The sequence below is a fragment of the Gallinula chloropus genome (assembly GCF_964237585.1).
Source record: "Gallinula chloropus genome assembly, chromosome: 19".
NCBI lineage: Eukaryota > Metazoa > Chordata > Aves > Gruiformes > Rallidae > Gallinula > Gallinula chloropus.
The window spans coordinates 1,770,477-1,787,018 of record NC_140104.1 but is presented as its reverse complement, the minus strand read 5'-3'; the positions used below and the strand labels follow the sequence as shown (position 1 = coordinate 1,787,018).

Sequence of the window (16,542 nt, the reverse complement as noted above, 5' to 3'; positions counted from 1 at the left end):
CACAAAGCCATCTGCAGAGCTGCTACTGTGGTGAGGTTGGGTGCTGGCCTGGAGTTTTCTCTGGGGAGAGCAATTCCAGCACCACCACACACACCCTGTGCCCTCTGACAGAGTGGTAGCTGCAGGAGGAAGGTAGGTGGCCAAGCAGCACTTGTTATGAATGTGAATCTCAGCCTAGAACCCAGGGCTGGCTTGTCTTTGTGCTAGGGAATAGCACAAACTGAGGGTCTTGAATGGTGTGTTCAAGGAGCTGTTTTCAGAAGGGGGTGCTGCCACAGCCTCTTGTACCAGTATCATGCAGATCTGACAGAAAAATACCTCAGAGGCTGGACAGTTTGGTTCCAGCAGAACAACCAAAGGGCTGTGGGTGTCAGGGGTTGCCTGACAGTCATAGCATGTCTGGCCTTCAGCTTTGTTAAACACAACTGAACAGGCTTAAATAAATATATGCAGTTTATTTCAGAACATACACTGTGCCATTAAAGTGCAGATCAAGGCAGTGTTACTGCCTTTTGGAATATCTCTGACACAGGAGTTACAACTACAGACATACACATCCTAGCAGCTCTGGGTGGAGTTTCTCTTGTAGTCCTTCCAGTGACAAAGCAGCAGCAGACTCAACTTACAGGAGAATCGCCCAGGAGTCACAGACCTTTATGAAAGTCAAAGAGAGAAGCAATAGCAATGTGTAAAATTAATTGCTAATGGTCAGGACTATTTGAACTGCTCTGCTCCTCTCACTGTCCTCACAGGGATGTTACACTGCAGCAAAGCTAAGAACATGCCAGGTCCAGGGTATGTGTTTTCTAAGAACTATGTGTGATACTTCTCCTGAGGAGGCTTAAACCACAGGATTTTTTAAAGCTCCACGAGCCACTTACTGGAACAGATGCTCTACACAAGGCTTGGAAGGTGTTGGCCAGGGTGTGAGAAAGGTAAGGCACTAAATTTCATCCTAAAGCAGTTCCAGCAGTGAAGGCAAGTTGTGTGATGCCGTTCTTCCCTTCACAGTTAGGGGTGGTCACAAGTAAAACCACCTCTCAGGAAGTTTCTGGGTGAAACAGCAACACAACCCCCTGGGATTAATGAACTTGGCAGCTTCTGCCTGTGAAATTGAGAAGTGGATCCTAGCAGAGATCCTTTCCAGGAGCCTGACAGCTGCTTTCCAGGAGCCTGACGTTCAGACTCACCGCACAGGTCATGAGGAGACTGGTTTCCTCCTCCATTCCACTGGTCACTGTGAACTCTGGGTTGTGAAAGCACCTGTAGCTGTGCTCTGTGACAGCATTCTCTAGAAGAGACCGCAGTTTCCCTTCTGTCATACCCTGGGGGAAACAGGATCAGAGGAAATCTCCCACTGCAGTTGGTGAGCAGCTTCAAACTGCCTCTCTGCAGCTCACGGTGCAGCTTACCTGTGTGATGATGTACAATCCACACTGGCAAAAAACAATGTGACTCCTCACAGTGAGGTTGTTCCTAGAAAACATGCAACAAGCATCAACACAGCAACCAGAACAACAGGAGATTTTAGCAAAAAAAGGAAAAAAATCCTTAAATTTAGGGGATCACTGCAAAAAACCCCCCTTGAATTTAGGGGGTGGAGGCTCAGGTTTGGAAGTGAACAGTAACAGCACCTCTGCCTAGAGCTTCTTTCCTTTCCTAAGCCCAGACTGCCCTAAGAGAGGGGAGAAGCTCCTCCCAGCACTGAGGGCTTTCTTACTGTCTGCACACAGGGCAGATGATCTTGTCGCTGGCATCCAGGCCCTCCAGCATGGCACTGAGACACTCCTCATCGAACTGCAGGCTCCGCTCGCACTCCTCTGTAACCAGCTGCTCTGCAACGACACAGCAAACCAGCCTCAGGCCTCTGCTGCCACCCCAGGACAAAGCACAGGTGAAGCTGCTTTGGGCTGGGTGGAGAGAGAGGCTGGGGCAGCCACGGCTTTCTGAGCTTCTCACTGTATCACATTTCTACACCTGAGGAAACTGTTCCTGTTAATCCCATCTTCAGCCAGTCCCCAGCAGGTGACTTTCCAGCCAACAACTTGGAAACATTCTGAATTGGCTTACAGAGCCCCCAAACACCTCGGTCCTGTTTCTCTGGTCTCCTCTCTGATTAACTTCTCACAGACCTTAAAAAGCTGCTTAAATTCTTAAAGCTCTCGATGCATTAGCAAGGCTACAGAGGATCCCCAGGAGGCTCCAGGGTGTCAGGGCCTATGAGAACCAAGGAGCGCACCTCAGCTGGGCTGGGAAGGAAGTCAGCACTACTACAAGGCAAACAGGAGTCAGAAACTGTGTCAAGAAGTTACCTTGCAACATCAATTCTTGTTGGATCTCTTCCAGCACTGCTAGCTCGTCTGGGTCCTCCAGCATCTGAAAGGTGCATCTGTCAGTGACTCTCCCTTCTGGCTACTTCCTTGCTTAACTCCCAGCACCTCCCTGAGCTGCCACTGTAACATAAATTCACTCTGCTGCTTATTCTCCCTGGCAAGTGTGTATTTGCAGACCCACAGGCTGAGGGAAGCCATTGGTGCAAAGGCAGCTGTGGTGGCTGGGAACACAGCCTGTCCAGGATCATGCTTTGTGAAACACTGAAGTTTGATTCCTGTGTTCAGGAGCAGCCAGTGACAGGCCAACTCTGGAAGACAGAGATGAGGAAGCCCTCTGCAGCAGTTTGTGAAGGAAACAGGGTGGTTCCCCACTCATGGGCCTGAGGGCAAATGCTTCCGCTGCACTGAGTGGGGGAAATGGGAAACCAGATGCTTGACAAGTGCTGCCAACTCCCAACCAGTGAGGGGCTGTGGTTACATCAAAAGAAGTGTGGCCAGCAGATTGAGAGGGGTGATTCTGCCCCCCTGCTCTGGTGAGACCTCACCTGTGTCCAGCTCTGGAGCCCTCAGCACGAGAAGGACATGGACCTGTTGCAGCACATCCACAAAAATGATCAGAGGGCTGGAGCAGCTCTCCTATGAAACCAGGCTGAGAGAGTTGGGCTTGTTCAGCCTGGAGAAGAGGAGGCTCAGGGGGCACCATATAGCAGCCTTCCAGTCCCTGAAAGGTGCCTATAGGAAAGCTGGGGAGGAGCTGTTCGTGATGGCATGTAGCAATAGGATGAGGGATGAGGGTTTTAAACTAGAAAAGGGGAGAATTAGGTTGGCCATTAGGAAAAAGATGCTCACTATGAGGGTGGTAGATCCCTGGCACAGGGTGCCCAGAGCCATGGCAGAGACCCCATCCCTGGAGAGATTCAAAGTCAGGACGATGGGGCTCTGAGTGACCTGAGCTAGTGAAGCTGCCCCTGCTCGCAGCAGGGGGGCTGGGCTAGACGGGCTTTACAGGCCCCTTCCAACCCAACGCATCCTGTGCTTCCGTGCCCGCGGCAATCCCGCGCTGCTGGAGGCGGCGCCAGCCCCGGCCCTTGCACTGACCTGCGCCTGGAGCTGCCTTCCCCCGCGGGACGGGAGGCCGTGCTGCGCGGCCTGCAGCGCCTGCCACTCCTGCTGCATCACCTCCCGCACCAGCTGCGCGCTGCCGCCCGCTCCCTCCCCGGCCTGGCGGTACCGGTCCAGCAGCCTCGCCCGGCTGCTCCTCAGCCTCTCCATGCAGAGCTGGCGGGAGGGACCACAGGCCGCGCGTTAGAGCCGCCATGGGGAGAGGAGGCGAGGCCGCGGGGGCACTCCCGGCCCGGAGGGAGGGTGGGGGGTGGGGGGGTACGGGCCGGGCCCCACTCACGCGGCGGTAGGTCTCCTTCCAGGGCGGCGCGGCCGGGCCCTTGTAGCGAGCGCGGTGTCGCGGCGGCTCCTCCATCGCTCGCTCGGGGCCCGCAGCGCGCCTGCGCCGCGGGGCACGCCGGGAAATGTAGTCCCCCGTCTCGGAGGCGGCGCGGCGCGGCGACGGCGGTAATGGCGGCCGAGTGGGGCCCGGCGGAGCAGTGGCGCGCGGCCCTGCCGCAGCACGCGGCGCTGTGCCGCCTCCGCGACCGCTCCCCCGCCCCCCCCGCGCGGCCGCCCCTCATCCGCAACCTCCTCTTCGGCCTCGACGGCGACCTCTGCCTCTGGGACGGCGAGCGCAGCGCCCTGCTCGCCATCGGCCTCCGCCGCCTCGGCGGGCCCGACGCCGCGGGGCTCAGCCACTACCAGGTAGGGACCCGCGAGGGGCCGGCGGGGGGGGAGGTGGAGGGTTGAGGGGCCGCGCCCTGAGGCGCCCCCAGGCGCCCCCCGTTCCCTCAGGCGCCCAGAGGCGCCCGTTCCCCGAGGCTCCCCCCGCTCACTGAGGTTCCCCGAGGCTCCTCCCGTTCCCTCAGGCGCCCGTTCCCCGAGGCTCTCCCCCCCCCCCCCCCCCCCCCCCCCGCTCCCTGAGGCGCCCCGAGGCTCCTCCCCCGCTCCCCGAGGCTCCCCCCGGTTCCCTCAGGCGCCCGGCCCGGCCGTCAGTCAGTCGCCAGCCGCTTTCCGTGTGCCCGTCCTGGGTGAAGCCGGGCGGCTCTGGGCTGTGCCGTGGCTCGGGGGTAGCTCTTCCCTCATTCCGCGCCCGGGGGCTGTTGCATAACTCGCCGCCCTTGCGGCTTGTGCTTGAATCACAGAATCCCAGGGGCTGGGAGGGACCTGGAGAGCTCCTGGGGTCCAACCCCCTGCCAAAGCAGCTCCCCAGCTCACGTTGCACGGACTGACTGTGCCGTTTGTGTTTTCAGACCCTGATCTGCATCAACCCGCCCCTCTTTGAGGTGTACCAGACGCTGCTCAGCCCCACGCAGCAGCATGTGGCTCTCATCGGCACGAAGGGGCTCATGGTGCTGCAGCTGCCCAAGCGCTGGGGGAAGAACTCGGAGTTTGAAGGTGGGAAATCCACGGTGAACTGTAGGTGGGTGAGAACTCAGGCCCTTAACCTCATCCTTGTCCTGCTGCTGCCCCTCCACGGCCTCCCCTCTCACGGCCACGCGGGTCCAGGTGTCGTTGGTTGTGTGGGAGTTGCAGGGAGAGTCACAAATCAAGCAGCTTTGGCTCAGGGCCTTGCTGATTGCCAGGTGCCCCATGCAAACAGCCTTCTACACTTTCTGGGTGGGCTCAGGAGTGAGGTGCTGTTCTGTAGTGCTCCCCAGCCTCCCCTGGGTCCTTCAGCCAAAACCACAGCCCCACGCAGAACTAGCAGTTAAAGCTGCCCCTCCAGCTTTCAGAACAACACAGCTGATGGCTTTGAAGCCTTTTTCCTTGGGTTTCCAGCTCCTCTTGCCCCCGTTTCGCTTTAGAAGTAGCTGGCTTTTCCTGTAACAGTGCATCTTCCTGCTCTGTGTCCCAGCACTATTCCTGTTGCGGAACGGTTCTTCACCACCTCAACATCTCTGACGCTGAAGCACGCTGCCTGGTACCCCTGTGAGACATTAGAGCCCCACATTGTGCTCCTGACTTCAGACAACACTGTCAGGTAAAACCTATTTGTGGTTGATTATCCAATTAAGTGTGATTTTCCACTAGAAATGTGTGCCCTCCCATTCTTACCAGGATTACTAGTGAAAAATAGAACACTTTAGACTGATAAGAGTTGTTGTTCCTGCATCAGCAGGGACATGTGCCTTCCAGTACCTGAAGGGAGCAGAGGAACAGGAGGGGAATCAGCTTGTTAAGAGGGCAGGACACGGGGGGATGGAGTGAAGCTGGAGGAGGGAAGTTTTAGATTAGATATTAGGGGGAAGTTCTTTACAGAGAGTGGTGAGGGGCTGGAACAGGATGCCCAGAGAGGGGGTGGGTGCCCCGTCCCTGGGGGTGTTCAAGGCCAGGTTGGATGGGGCCCTGGGCAGCCTGGTGTAGCTCCAGGCCTGGAGGTTGGTGTCCCTGCCTGTGGCAGGGGGTTGGAGCTCTGTGATCCTTGGGGTCCCTCCCAACCCAGACCAGGCTGGGATTCTATGTGCAACACTGCCAGCTGAACTGACCTCCTCCTGTTTATTTCCTCCAGGTTTTACAGCCTGAGGGAGCCTCAGACGCCCATCAAGGTGATTGCTCTCTCAGACACCGAGGAGGAGACGCTCACAATCAAAAAAGGGTTTGTGCAGCTACTGGGGTTTTGAAATGCTTTTGACAGAACAAGCTCTGCTTCCTCAGTTGTGTTTCTGATAAGGGATAAATTCACCTGAAAGCCTGTTGTGAATCTCCTCATGGCCTTCTGCAGCGCCAGGACTTACTCTAGCACAGTAGCTGCACTTCTTGTGTTTCTGCTGATTTTAATTCTAAAAGCAGGAGTAAACTGTCCCGTTGAGTGTTTGGCAGAGAGGTCGTTTGGAAAATGCAGATTAAATGAGGTTTAAAAGGGGCTTTTTGAATGAGGAATGCAGCAATTAGATCATCTTTTGATTTCCTGCTGGCAGCTCACAGTAACTGTTGGCATGTCCTGATGGACCTACCACAGAATCACAACCATTCCCTTCCTAAGCTAAACCAGCTCCCTGAGCACCTCATCTCCCCTCTGTTAAACACACCCAGGGAAGGTGACTCAGCCCCTCCCTGGGCAGCCTGTTCCAGGCCCTGACAACTCTGCCAGGGAAGAACTTTTCCCTCCCATCTGCTCTGACCCTGCCCTGGGTCAGCTTGAGCCCATTGCCCCTTGTCCCATCTCCTGTCCCCTGGCTGCAGAGACCATCGCCCACCTCTCTGCACCCTCCTGGCAGGGCAGGGGAGGTGGGGAGAAGGTCTCCCCTCAGCCTCCTCTTCTCCAGGCTGAACACCCCCAGCTCCCTCAGCTGCTCCTCAGAGGATTTGCCCTCCAGCCCCTTCCCCAGCCTGGTTGCCCTTCTCTGGACTTTCCCCAGGACCTCCCTGCCCTTCCCATGGAGAGGAGCCCTGTGGTCTCCCAGTCCTGGCTGACTGCAGGTCTCCTCCTGGCCTGTCCCTAGGAGAGCCTACACAGCCTCGCTGGGCGAGACCGCGGTGGCCTTTGACTTCGGCCCGCTGGTGCCCGTCGCCAGGAACACCCTGGAGCAGCGGGGCAGTGAAGAGGTGCTGGCCTACCCACTGTACATCCTCTATGAGAACGGGGAGACCTTCCTCACCTATGTCAGCCTGCTGCAGAGGTAAGAGCCCCCTCGGGTTGTCACAGGGTGTCTGCGTGAGGTTAGGCTGGGAGAGCCACCTCCCAGCTGGGCTGAGGCTCTGTGGTGGATGCTGGGCTGAGGTTTACTGTCTTGCAGCCTGGATTAGCTCTCTGTGGCAGTGCTAATAGACAGGAACCCCCCAAATCACCCCTTTCCATCCACACATCAGTGGTGCAGTTTCCACTGCTGAGAACCCACTGTCCATTGCCTCCCAGCAGAAACTGGAGATGAAGATGGGTGATAGATCAGTGGGGCTGAGGCTGTTTGTTAGGTGGGGTTTGGGGCCTTCAGTTCACAGCACAGGCTTTCTTAGCTTTGGATGGAGCAGGAAGAGTCAGTTCCAGCTTTTCCATCTTGGGAAAAGGAATATTTTAAGGTTATAGAGGGTTTTCAGGCGTGTCCCTGTATTCCTTCCTTTGTTGTAACGAATATAAGCACAATACAAGAAACTAATCACTTCAGCAAAGGAAGAAGGTGGTAGAAAGCTTGTGGGGTGGTGGTGGCCTAACTGGATGTGACAGTGTGTGGTGCTGAGGGTCGGAACAGCACTGGTGGCCTCTGCATGAGGAGTGATGAAGCTCTGAGCAGCTCCTGCCTGTAGGCAGTGGGACAGGCTTAGTGCTTCAAAAGCTCTGCCTAGAGAAATGCCAGGCCACACAACACTGCCTGTCAAATGTAGGAAAGGCATTAATAGGTGAAGAGAATTAACTCAAGCCTTTCCATGAATAGTTTGTGTTCTTGTATTAAAGTGTTTCCTCTTGACTTCTTGGCAGTGGTGGTTGTTCAGAGCATAAAATGTGACTGCTGAGCTCCAGTTCCTTCCCTGAGCTCTCTACCAAGTTGGTGTAGTACAGACCCAGAGATCAGAAGTGCTGCGACCCAAGGGAAATCAGACAGAACTCTGAACTGTTGGACCATTTTGGTCTTTTTTTGTTGTTCTTTTTTCTTTTAAAATCAGCCTTATTTTGTAGTTCCCACCCAGCAGACCCCCCCCCTGCAGCCACGGGGAGCTCTCCTTCCACACCTTGTGTTGTGAACCCATCTCCTTCCTTCTTTGCAGCACTGGGAACCTTGGCAGGCTGCTGGGCCCTCTGCCCATGCACCCTGCTGCAGAAGATAACTATGGCTATGATGCCTGTGCCATCCTGTGCCTGCCTTGTGTTCCCAACATCCTGGTGATTGCCACTGAGTCAGGAATGCTGTATCACTGTGTGGTGCTGGATGGAGAAGAGGATGATGAGCAGGTACCTTGTCTTGGGGAGGGTTCTAGATGAGTTTTTGTTTTCTTAGTCAGAGTTCCTGGCTGGAAGATGCCAGAGTGCTGGGAAGTGAATGCCAAGTCCCAGAGCTGCCCTCTTTTATAACAAGATGGCAAGTTTTCCTCCCATTCCAGACAGTCTCTGCCATTCTCTGGTGATTGTATTTGAAAAGTCAGTTGTGTATCCTGTTGGTAGATCAGGGTTAGCACTGGACTGTTTTGAAGAGGATCTTCTAAGGAGAAACCTTATTTATGGGATAAAGATCTTTATTAAAAAATAAAGGGACTTGGAACTACTTTCCCTGACACTTAGTGCACTCAGCTGCATTGTGTAACTCCTCCTTGATGCTGTCAGCATTTCTGGTTACATGTTGTGTCACAGAGTTCAATGCTCTTTACAGTCAGAGAAGTCTTGGGACCCACAAGCAGATCTTATTCCTTCCCTGTACGTGTTTGAATGTGTTGAGCTGGAACTTGCACTGAAACTGGCATCAGGGGATGAAGAAGAGCCTCTGGAGTCTGACTTCTCTTGCCCAATCAAACTGCACCGAGGTAGGGCTGTTGTTCAGGCTGTTGGCTTTTACTCCATGTGTTCAGGATCCATCTAATCAGGAACTCTCAGCGGTGTCAGTCAGACAGTGGTGCTGCAGGAAGGATTTGCCTGATGTCTTCAGTGGGGCTGTGGCAGCAGCAAGTGGGAAGGTGTCTCAGTGTTCACTCAAGGACACAGTACACGTGGTCACCAACCACTGGGTCCTTTGAGCTGGCATTCTGAGGTCAGGGTTGTTGCAGCTGGGGTGACAACCACGTGAGGACGGGCTGTGGGGATGGTGATCCTGAGGGAGGAACTGGCACCTGCTCATTTGATGGCCCCGTGCAGCCCTGGGGCAGGAGGTGGGGAGGACAAAGCAGGTGGGTCTTTCTCAACCCATCTTCATGGCTTTAACCCATCTTCCCCTTAAAATCTAGTGGGTTGTTACAGCCCTGGTGTGATAGGGTGGTTCAGAACAAGCCATCAGCCATTTCAAGGCAGTTCTGTGCTGAACTCTTAACAACACATTTGGCTGTTCTGGGTTTGGCCAGGATGGGGTTAATGTCTGTTCTGATAGAGGATGGAATGTTTGGGAGTTGGGATGGGAGCAGTGCTGGTAACACCCTGATGTTTCCAGCTGTTGCCCAGCAATCAAGGACTTTGCAGTTGTTCCTGTTTCCCTGCTAAGGAGAAGGGAGGGGACCCAGCCAGGACAGTTATTCCATGCCAGTGACATGATGCTCAGCACAAAGGGGGCTGGTGGGGGTGGAGCAGGCAGCTCCAGGTTTTGGGGATGGCTCTGGGCTGCAGGCCTGAGCTGTGTGGTTCAGTGAGACACTGCACAGTGTAGCCCCAGGGTCACATATTCTGCTCTGAGGTCCTGTTGTCACTGTTACAGCTCTCTCTCTGCTACCCCAGTAAACTCTCCTTATCCCAACCTGACAGGTTTTGGCTCCTTGGGTTTTTCTCTCCTTCCCTCTCTCAACTCCCCCCAACTCCCTTTTAAAGAACAAGCAGCTGTGTGGTGCTGGGCTCTCAGCTGGGGCAAACCCACCCCACTGACACATTGAGCTCATTTTTGGGATACAAGTGCCTTAGTACTTGCAACAGGATGTTAATGGTGACTGGAGAACGTGTTGATGCACCTGTTCAGCGCTGCAGGTCTGAAGGATGAGGGTTTTCCTTGTCCAGTGCCCTGTCTGACCATTCTCTGTTCACATTTCAGACCCAAAATGCCCCTCTCGGTACCACTGCACACACGAGGCTGGTGTCCACAGCGTGGGCTTGACCTGGATCACCAAACTGCACAAATTCCTTGGCTCAGGTGAGTGGGGTGAGGCTGCTGCACACAGGAGGAGGAGGTGACTGCCCAAACCCCTGTGTTTTGCCAGCACCAAGCTGGTGGGTGTGGGTCTGGGAATCCCTTACTCTGCAAAGCAGAACTCGTACATTGTGACAAATCCCTTTGCAGGTGAAGAAGACAAAGACAGTTTACAAGAGCTGGGAGCAGAACAGAAGTGCTTTGTTGAACACATTCTGTGTACAAAGCCACTGCCATGCAGGTAAGAACCAGACCCTTTCTGGTGCTTCCAGATGGGTGACTTGCTGTGGAAAATATTTATGATTTTCCCTCTTCTGCCATTCTCACTGTTAACAACACTGAAGTCAGCTTAACAGAGCTGTAATAAAACAAATAAGCACCTTGTGCCTAAGGTTTCTTAATGCACAGTTAGGGAAGTAAGCTGAAGTCCTGTGTCACTGCCTGAAAGTCATCCATCAGACCAGGAGAAGTTTTCCATTTACCTGATCCAGGAGAACTCTGAGGCCTGGGTTGGCCACTGACATGTCTGCTTGTTAAGAATCAAACAGTGCCTGGGAAGAACAGCTGATTTGGTGAGCTGTCAGGCTAAAGAGGCATTTGCTGGGCTCTCTAATGTATCTTGAGATGCCTTTAAGGCCTGATCAAACCTGCAGACTGCAGTGCAGTGAACACTGAACACACAGGTGTGTCTGGCTGGGTGTCAGTCATTTACTCTGCAGGGCTCCCTGAGTCAGTAGGGATGGTGTATCATCTCCCCTGGGGTGGGGAGAGGGCATTTGGGGCTCCTGCCCTGTGCCCCTGCCTGGGTCACAGCAGGCTTTGGGCTCCTGTTCCCCAGGGGAGGAGTAGCAGCTCTCCCTCTCCCTGGTGGGATTTGTCCTGCTGCTTCAGGCTGCCAGGATGGGAGCGACTGTTGCCAGGGCTGGGGGTCTTCACGCGGTGAAACACACCAGGCTGAGGGCTGTGGGCAGAGCTGCTCCCAGAGACTGAGCTCACACAGCTCTGGGAACAGAGAACTTGTGTTCTGAATGCCCAATTCTTGTGTCTGCTTCCTTCAGGCAACCTGCCCCCATCAGAGGGTTCTGGATTGTTTGTGACATCCTGGGACCCACGATGATCTGCATCACCAACACCTACGAGTGCATCACGAGGCCGCTCTTGTACGTCCTCTCAGTCGGTCTGAGTGCTGCGGCTGCTGTGTGGCAGGATGTCTGACCTTTTGAAACGGTTTCCATCCTCCCACTCCAGATTTCTGCATCTCTAAACTCAGTTTGCCTTCTGAGCACTCCATGCCTGAGCACTTCAGTGTTAATTAGTTAATTGCTGCTGCTAAGGTGGTTGTAGGGGATCTAATAATGCTTTTAAAAGTTCTTGTCCTAATATTCTTTATCAAGAGGTTCTTGACAGTATTGTTGGGAGTTTTTCCCTCATTTTTGTAGTGAGGAGATCTGCAAATCAGAAACTGGTTTATAGAGAGAACAGAGAGTCTTCTTGGACACTGAGAGAGAAACAGTGGGCAATTAGATGGCTTTAAAGCAGTGGGAATGTGGTGTGCATTTCCAAAGGACCTTTGGGGTGTGGGAAGTGAGGTGAGTGTGGCTGGGGTAGATTTGCACTTGCCCAGTTCAGTGAACGCGGTGAGAGGAGGTTTATTTATGTGGCAGCTCACAGGCCAGGCAGCCTTAATGCTAATGGAGCCAGTGTCAGCATCAGGGTCTCTTGCAGACCTGTTCTGTTGCTGTACCTGTTAATGCTGCAGGGCCTTTAGGTTTTTTAGAGACCTTTTAAGCCCCATTGCCTGAGGTTTGGGCTGCCTTGCAGTGCAGGGCCTGTGGCTGCTCAGGCAGGCACTGACCTGCTTGCAGAACTCTCCTCTCTGCAGTGAAAGGCTGGTTATGATTCTTGCTAGTTCCAGCTGCAGCCAGCCTGAATGATGTGGGGATGGGAGCTCCACCAGCCTTGGCTAGAGCTGGATTCACCACATAACTGAAATACTTTCTCCTGGAACGTGTCCCGCGTCCTGCTGTAACACAGGAATTCCTCAGTGGCTGAGCTCCTCACTGTACCATTTAAACTCTGACGTAGTTTAAACTGTTCTCCCCTGTGCTGTTCCTTGGTAGAAGTACAGTCCATCCTGCGTCCCCTCCCCTGCTCTGCACCAGGGAAGACAAAGACACCACCGTGTCCCCGCTCCGAATCCTGGCTGAGGCCCAGCACTCCTTTGAGAAGCACATCCGCAGCATCCTGCAGCGCGGCTCTGCCAACCCCCTGCTCCTGAAGTAAGTCAGAACGGGTCCCCAGACCCACAGCAAGGCCCTGTGTGTGCAGCAGCACATCCCTCTCGGGCCTCCCTCTCTGCACAGGGATGGCAGCAGCTCAAGGGTGTATCCCCCTGCTCCAGTCCTGCTGGGAGTGGGGCTGGCCTTGGCTGACTGGGCTGCTCACCGCTCGTCCCGTTGGGTTATAAAGCTGTTAAGATACTTGACACAGTGTGGGAGTTCCTCATGTAAGATAAATGATCAGTAGCAAAGGGATTTCATTCTAGTCCCTCACTTCCCCATCTGAGCCCCCCAGGGGCCTCTCCTGACTCCTGTGAGCTGTTAGGAACGTGTTAGAGCCGGGGTGCAAAGAAGCTGTCTCTCCCTAAGGTCTGCTGATAAAGATGCTGCTCCTCCACCTGAAGAATGCCTTCAGCTTCTCAGCAGAGCCACACAAGTGTTCAGGGAGGAATACATTCTGAAACAGGACCTGGCAAAGGAGGAGATCCAGCAAAGGTAAGAGAAAGCCCTCAGAAACATGTGCAGTGTCTCTGTGAAACATCGCTGTGTGCTGCAGTGAACCTCCTCCTGGAATAACCCTTGTGAGCAAGTGAAACTCCTGGGGGACTAATGGAACCCCTGAGCAGAGTTACCAGGGAAGCAGGGTGAGCACTTGATTTCTAGAGAGGCTCATTGGGGAAAGGAGAAAAGTAAAGGCACACACCTTACAAAACCCCACTGTCAGACTCCCTGGGGGGGTGTGGGAGCCTTTGACCTCAGGGATAATCCTGACAAAGCTGCTCCAAGGAGAATTGTATTAACTAAGTCTCTGCTTCTTCAAATTGCAGTTAGTTGTTCATGCTCCAAGGTTAGGGCAGGACGGGGGAGTTTGTTCTCTCTGCTGCCCAGTGCTCAGTGCCTTCAGTTCCTCAAACTCCTAGGAGGGTTCATCGTTCTGTCATGTTCTCTGTGTGGCTTAAATCCTGGTTCTCCTGACTGCTGCTGGGAGCAGTTTGATTCCATGTCCCTGCTGCTTTTCAGAGTGAAGCTGCTGTGGGGACAGAAGAAGAAGCAGCTGGAAGATCTGAATTACTGCCGAGAGGAAAGGTGAGTGTGAGCGTCAGGCTTGCAGCCTGCGGGGGGGAAGCACGCAGGGTGCAGCATCTGCAGGTGGGAAGGAGCACGTGGGCTCACTGGCTCTTCAGGCTCCTTGTCTCCTCCTGCCCTGCCTGTCAGTCCCAAGTGAATGAGAGTTTCTCCCTTGCCCAAAGGAAAAGCCTGCGGGAAGTGGCCGAGCGCTTGGCTGACAAGTACGAGGAGGCCAAAGAGAAGCAGGAAGACATCATGAACAGGTGAGTGCAAACCCCACGCTCCCCACAGAGCACTTGCTCTGCTGCTGCAGTCTGCAGGCACAGCAGAATGGAGTGGGCAGGAGCTGCCTCCCCCCTGGGCTTCCCAAACTCCCTCTGCTGGGGCTCAGTACTGCTGCGGGGCCGAGGGAGCCAGTTTGCTGTCTGGAAATGCTGTGTGAGGAGAATGGAGTCTGAACACCTCAGGCTTGGGAAGAGGGACAGAAGCACAAGGCCTGCAGGGGTGGTAACTCAGTGGTGCTTCTTGCTCTCTGTGTGAAGGATGAAGAAAGTACTTCGGAGTTTGCACTCGCAGCTCCCTGTCCTGTCAGACAGCGAGAAGGACATGAGGAAGGAGCTGCAGGCAATACACGACCAGCTGCAGCACCTCAGCAACGTTATCAGACAGGTGAGGGGGGGAGGCACCTCCTCCTTCCAGCCCAGCAGCTTCAGCCTTGTGTAAATGAGCAACAAGGTACTAAAGCAACTTCTAGTCCTTGTTAGCAAGAGACACAACATCTGTATGCAAACCCTCAGCAAGTACCCACCTCCCTCAGCCTCAGCTTTCCCTTCTCTGAGAGGAGGAAGGGTGCAAAAGCAGGCTGGCTTTAACCCCAAAAGAGTCAGATTTATGACAGTATGACACACCAGTGTGTAAGTACAAGAGGCTTTCCCTTTGGCAGGCAGTACCACACTGACTGGATCTTCTTTCTGTAGGTTAAAATGAAGAAGGAATACCAGCAGAAAAAGATGGAACGGGGAACCAGCCCCAAAAAGCCCAGCATCAGCCTCAGTGTCTACCAGAGCAAGTGCATCCAAACTGTCCTGAAAGAAGAGTAAGTTAAAGCTTGGCTACCCTGTACCAGCCAAGCCCTGGCACTCACACAAGTGGTTCTGTTCCAAGGTTCTGGGGTAGAATTTAATCTCTGTGCTGTATGTGGGGCTGGAGCCTGGGAGATGGCCTGGAGCACAAAGTGTGCCAGCTTGTGCCAGGAGCTCTGGCCATCTTACTCTGTTATCACATTCAGTCTCCTGAATGTGGGGGTTTTATTTCCCAAGATGCTTCTGGCACTCTGTATCCAGCCTCTAATTACCAGAATGACTTGCAGCAGCGCTCCCATCCTCTGCTCCTACCCCAGGAAGTGTTTCCCTTCCTGATTAGCTTTGAGCAAAAATGACCTGCAGCCTTTTGACTTCAGATTTCTTTGTCTTGAAGGGGAGAACACATCAGGGAGATGGTGAAACAGATCAACGACATCCGCAGCCACGTGAACTTCTGACACCCAGAGGCTGGGTGAGCTTTCATTTCCCTGGCGTGTCCCTTGTACAGTTCAAACCCCTTTGTTAACCAACACACCTTTTACACTGTTTTGTAAAGGTGGACTGTGAAATAAAGTTAATTTTGAGAAGACTCGTTGCAGGCTGGGGCTGTGCTGCTTTTCTCTGGGGAAGGAGACTGTGGAACAGGTATTTGAAGCCTGAATGAAGCACGTTGCTGTGTTAATATTTACAGCTGGCTCAGGAGGGGGAATTGCTACTTCCATCAGAGAGCTCCTGGGGGGGTTTCTCTGGGAGAAGTCTCCTACCCTCAGGCTGGGCTGTGGGTGCTGCAGGAGAGCTGTGGCCAGAGGCAGAGCAGAAAGACCAGAGAAGCACACACACTTCAGCAGCTGTTTTTAATTTGGAACACTTTCTTCATAAAGGACACACCTTCAGTACAGTTAACAAATGGTTACACTTGAATCCTGTGGACAGCAGAAATCTACACCCACAATTGCACAGGACACCGATGGCTCACTGGAGTGCAGGATGAGCTTCCCAACACCCTCTGCCGTGACCAGAAGGCGGCTCTGGAGTCCGTCCTGACACCGAACAGCCACTTGCTGGTCTGCTGTGGACAAGAAGTCAGCGTTGTCCCCTCACCCTTCAGAAAAGGTGACGTGGCCAAGCTCAGCTTCCAAAAGTAGTACTGCACTGCTACAACAGCGGCACTGGAAGAGGTGCCAAGGTACAGCTGTTAGGGGAAGGGGGGCTGTTAGTACCCCTGGGGAACACGGCACCAGACATGCTGCAAGAACACTTCTTTTGTACAGGTTAAGACTATACAGGTACAGGATGCAGATAGAACGGGATCTCCCCTTGAGCTCATCCCTTCTACAGGCTGCACAACCAGAATCCAGTTTGCTAATCCGCTCTCCCTGTGTCTTGTGTGACCTGAATGGTGCCCAGTAACAATCCCTACGCAAGGAGAAACCACCCACCACACCTGGAACTGGAGGGAAGAACATGTATTTATTTGATGTGTGATGCCACCACAATCCATCCCGTGAGTATCTACACCAGGAGCTTTTTATGCCACTTAATTTACAGTCTCTTAAATTTGCTCTGCAAAATTGGCACCTTTTTTTTTTGGTTGGTTTTTAGGAAGGTCCCTTCAAGTCTCTTAAGCAGAAGCTGGAGGGACAGAAGCTGTGCTGTCCTTGCCCCAGGGGACAGCCCCTCTGGGTCAGCAGGACAGCTCTTCCTAGTGAGCACATCTCCCAGCACTCCTGAGAACAGTCAGGGTTCTGATTTAAACCCAAGCGCTGTGCACTGCCTGGTGAAGGTCACTCCCCTTTCCACTCTAGAACGGTCACAGCTAATGCTTCACCGGGCACAAAGGTGTTGGGTGGAATAAGGTGGTAAAAAAGGAAGACAAGTGTGCAGTAGCTGTGCACCCTTCCTCCCCAGCCCCAGAGGAAGC

General features: G+C 53.9%; 2 protein-coding genes across 3 annotated transcripts; one reads left to right on the top strand and one right to left on the bottom strand.

The window, feature by feature from the left end:
• Positions 1-446: 446 nt before the first annotated feature.
• RPAIN (RPA interacting protein) lies at positions 447-3,858 on the bottom strand. 2 transcript variants are annotated; one of them, XM_084272957.1, is made up of 7 exons: positions 3,736-3,858; positions 3,432-3,611; positions 2,313-2,376; positions 1,721-1,835; positions 1,413-1,476; positions 1,191-1,325; positions 447-652 (listed from the first exon to the last, which is right to left on the bottom strand). In XM_084272957.1, the coding sequence occupies exons 1-7, from the start codon at positions 3,808-3,810 to the stop codon at positions 623-625; spliced, it is 663 nt and encodes a 220-aa protein (XP_084129083.1). In that variant the 5' UTR covers positions 3,811-3,858; the 3' UTR covers positions 447-622. The 2 variants fall into 2 exon arrangements, with proteins under 2 accessions (XP_084129083.1, XP_084129084.1); XM_084272958.1 differs by having other exon boundaries at positions 1,191-1,291.
• Positions 3,859-3,895: 37 nt separating this feature from the next.
• On the top strand, positions 3,896-15,213 carry NUP88 (nucleoporin 88). Its single transcript, XM_084273220.1, has 17 exons — positions 3,896-4,142; positions 4,691-4,860; positions 5,296-5,421; positions 5,950-6,036; positions 6,884-7,060; positions 8,142-8,325; positions 8,741-8,891; positions 10,097-10,195; positions 10,343-10,433; positions 11,251-11,352; positions 12,313-12,471; positions 12,841-12,966; positions 13,492-13,557; positions 13,722-13,802; positions 14,082-14,208; positions 14,517-14,635; positions 15,016-15,213. Exons 1-17 carry the CDS (start codon positions 3,906-3,908, stop codon positions 15,077-15,079), a joined length of 2,166 nt encoding a protein of 721 aa, XP_084129346.1. The 5' UTR covers positions 3,896-3,905; the 3' UTR covers positions 15,080-15,213.
• Positions 15,214-16,542: the final 1,329 nt, after the last annotated feature.

Excerpts from the sequence above, each read along its gene's own strand:
- RPAIN (XM_084272957.1), bottom strand. The coding sequence starts at position 3,810 with ATGGAGGAGCCGCCGCGACACCGCGCTCGCTACAAGGGCCCGGCCGCG. Across the intron at positions 1,836-2,312 it reads ACAAGAATTGATGTTGCAAG|AGCAGCTGGTTACAGAGGAG; the intron begins GTAACTTCTTGA and ends GTGTCGTTGCAG. Across the intron at positions 1,326-1,412 it reads GATTGTACATCATCACACAG|GGTATGACAGAAGGGAAACT; the intron begins GTAAGCTGCACC and ends TGTTTCCCCCAG.
- NUP88 (XM_084273220.1), top strand. The coding sequence starts at position 3,906 with ATGGCGGCCGAGTGGGGCCCGGCGGAGCAGTGGCGCGCGGCCCTGCCG. Across the intron at positions 4,861-5,295 it reads AAATCCACGGTGAACTGTAG|CACTATTCCTGTTGCGGAAC; the intron begins GTGGGTGAGAAC and ends TCTGTGTCCCAG. Across the intron at positions 7,061-8,141 it reads TATGTCAGCCTGCTGCAGAG|CACTGGGAACCTTGGCAGGC; the intron begins GTAAGAGCCCCC and ends CCTTCTTTGCAG.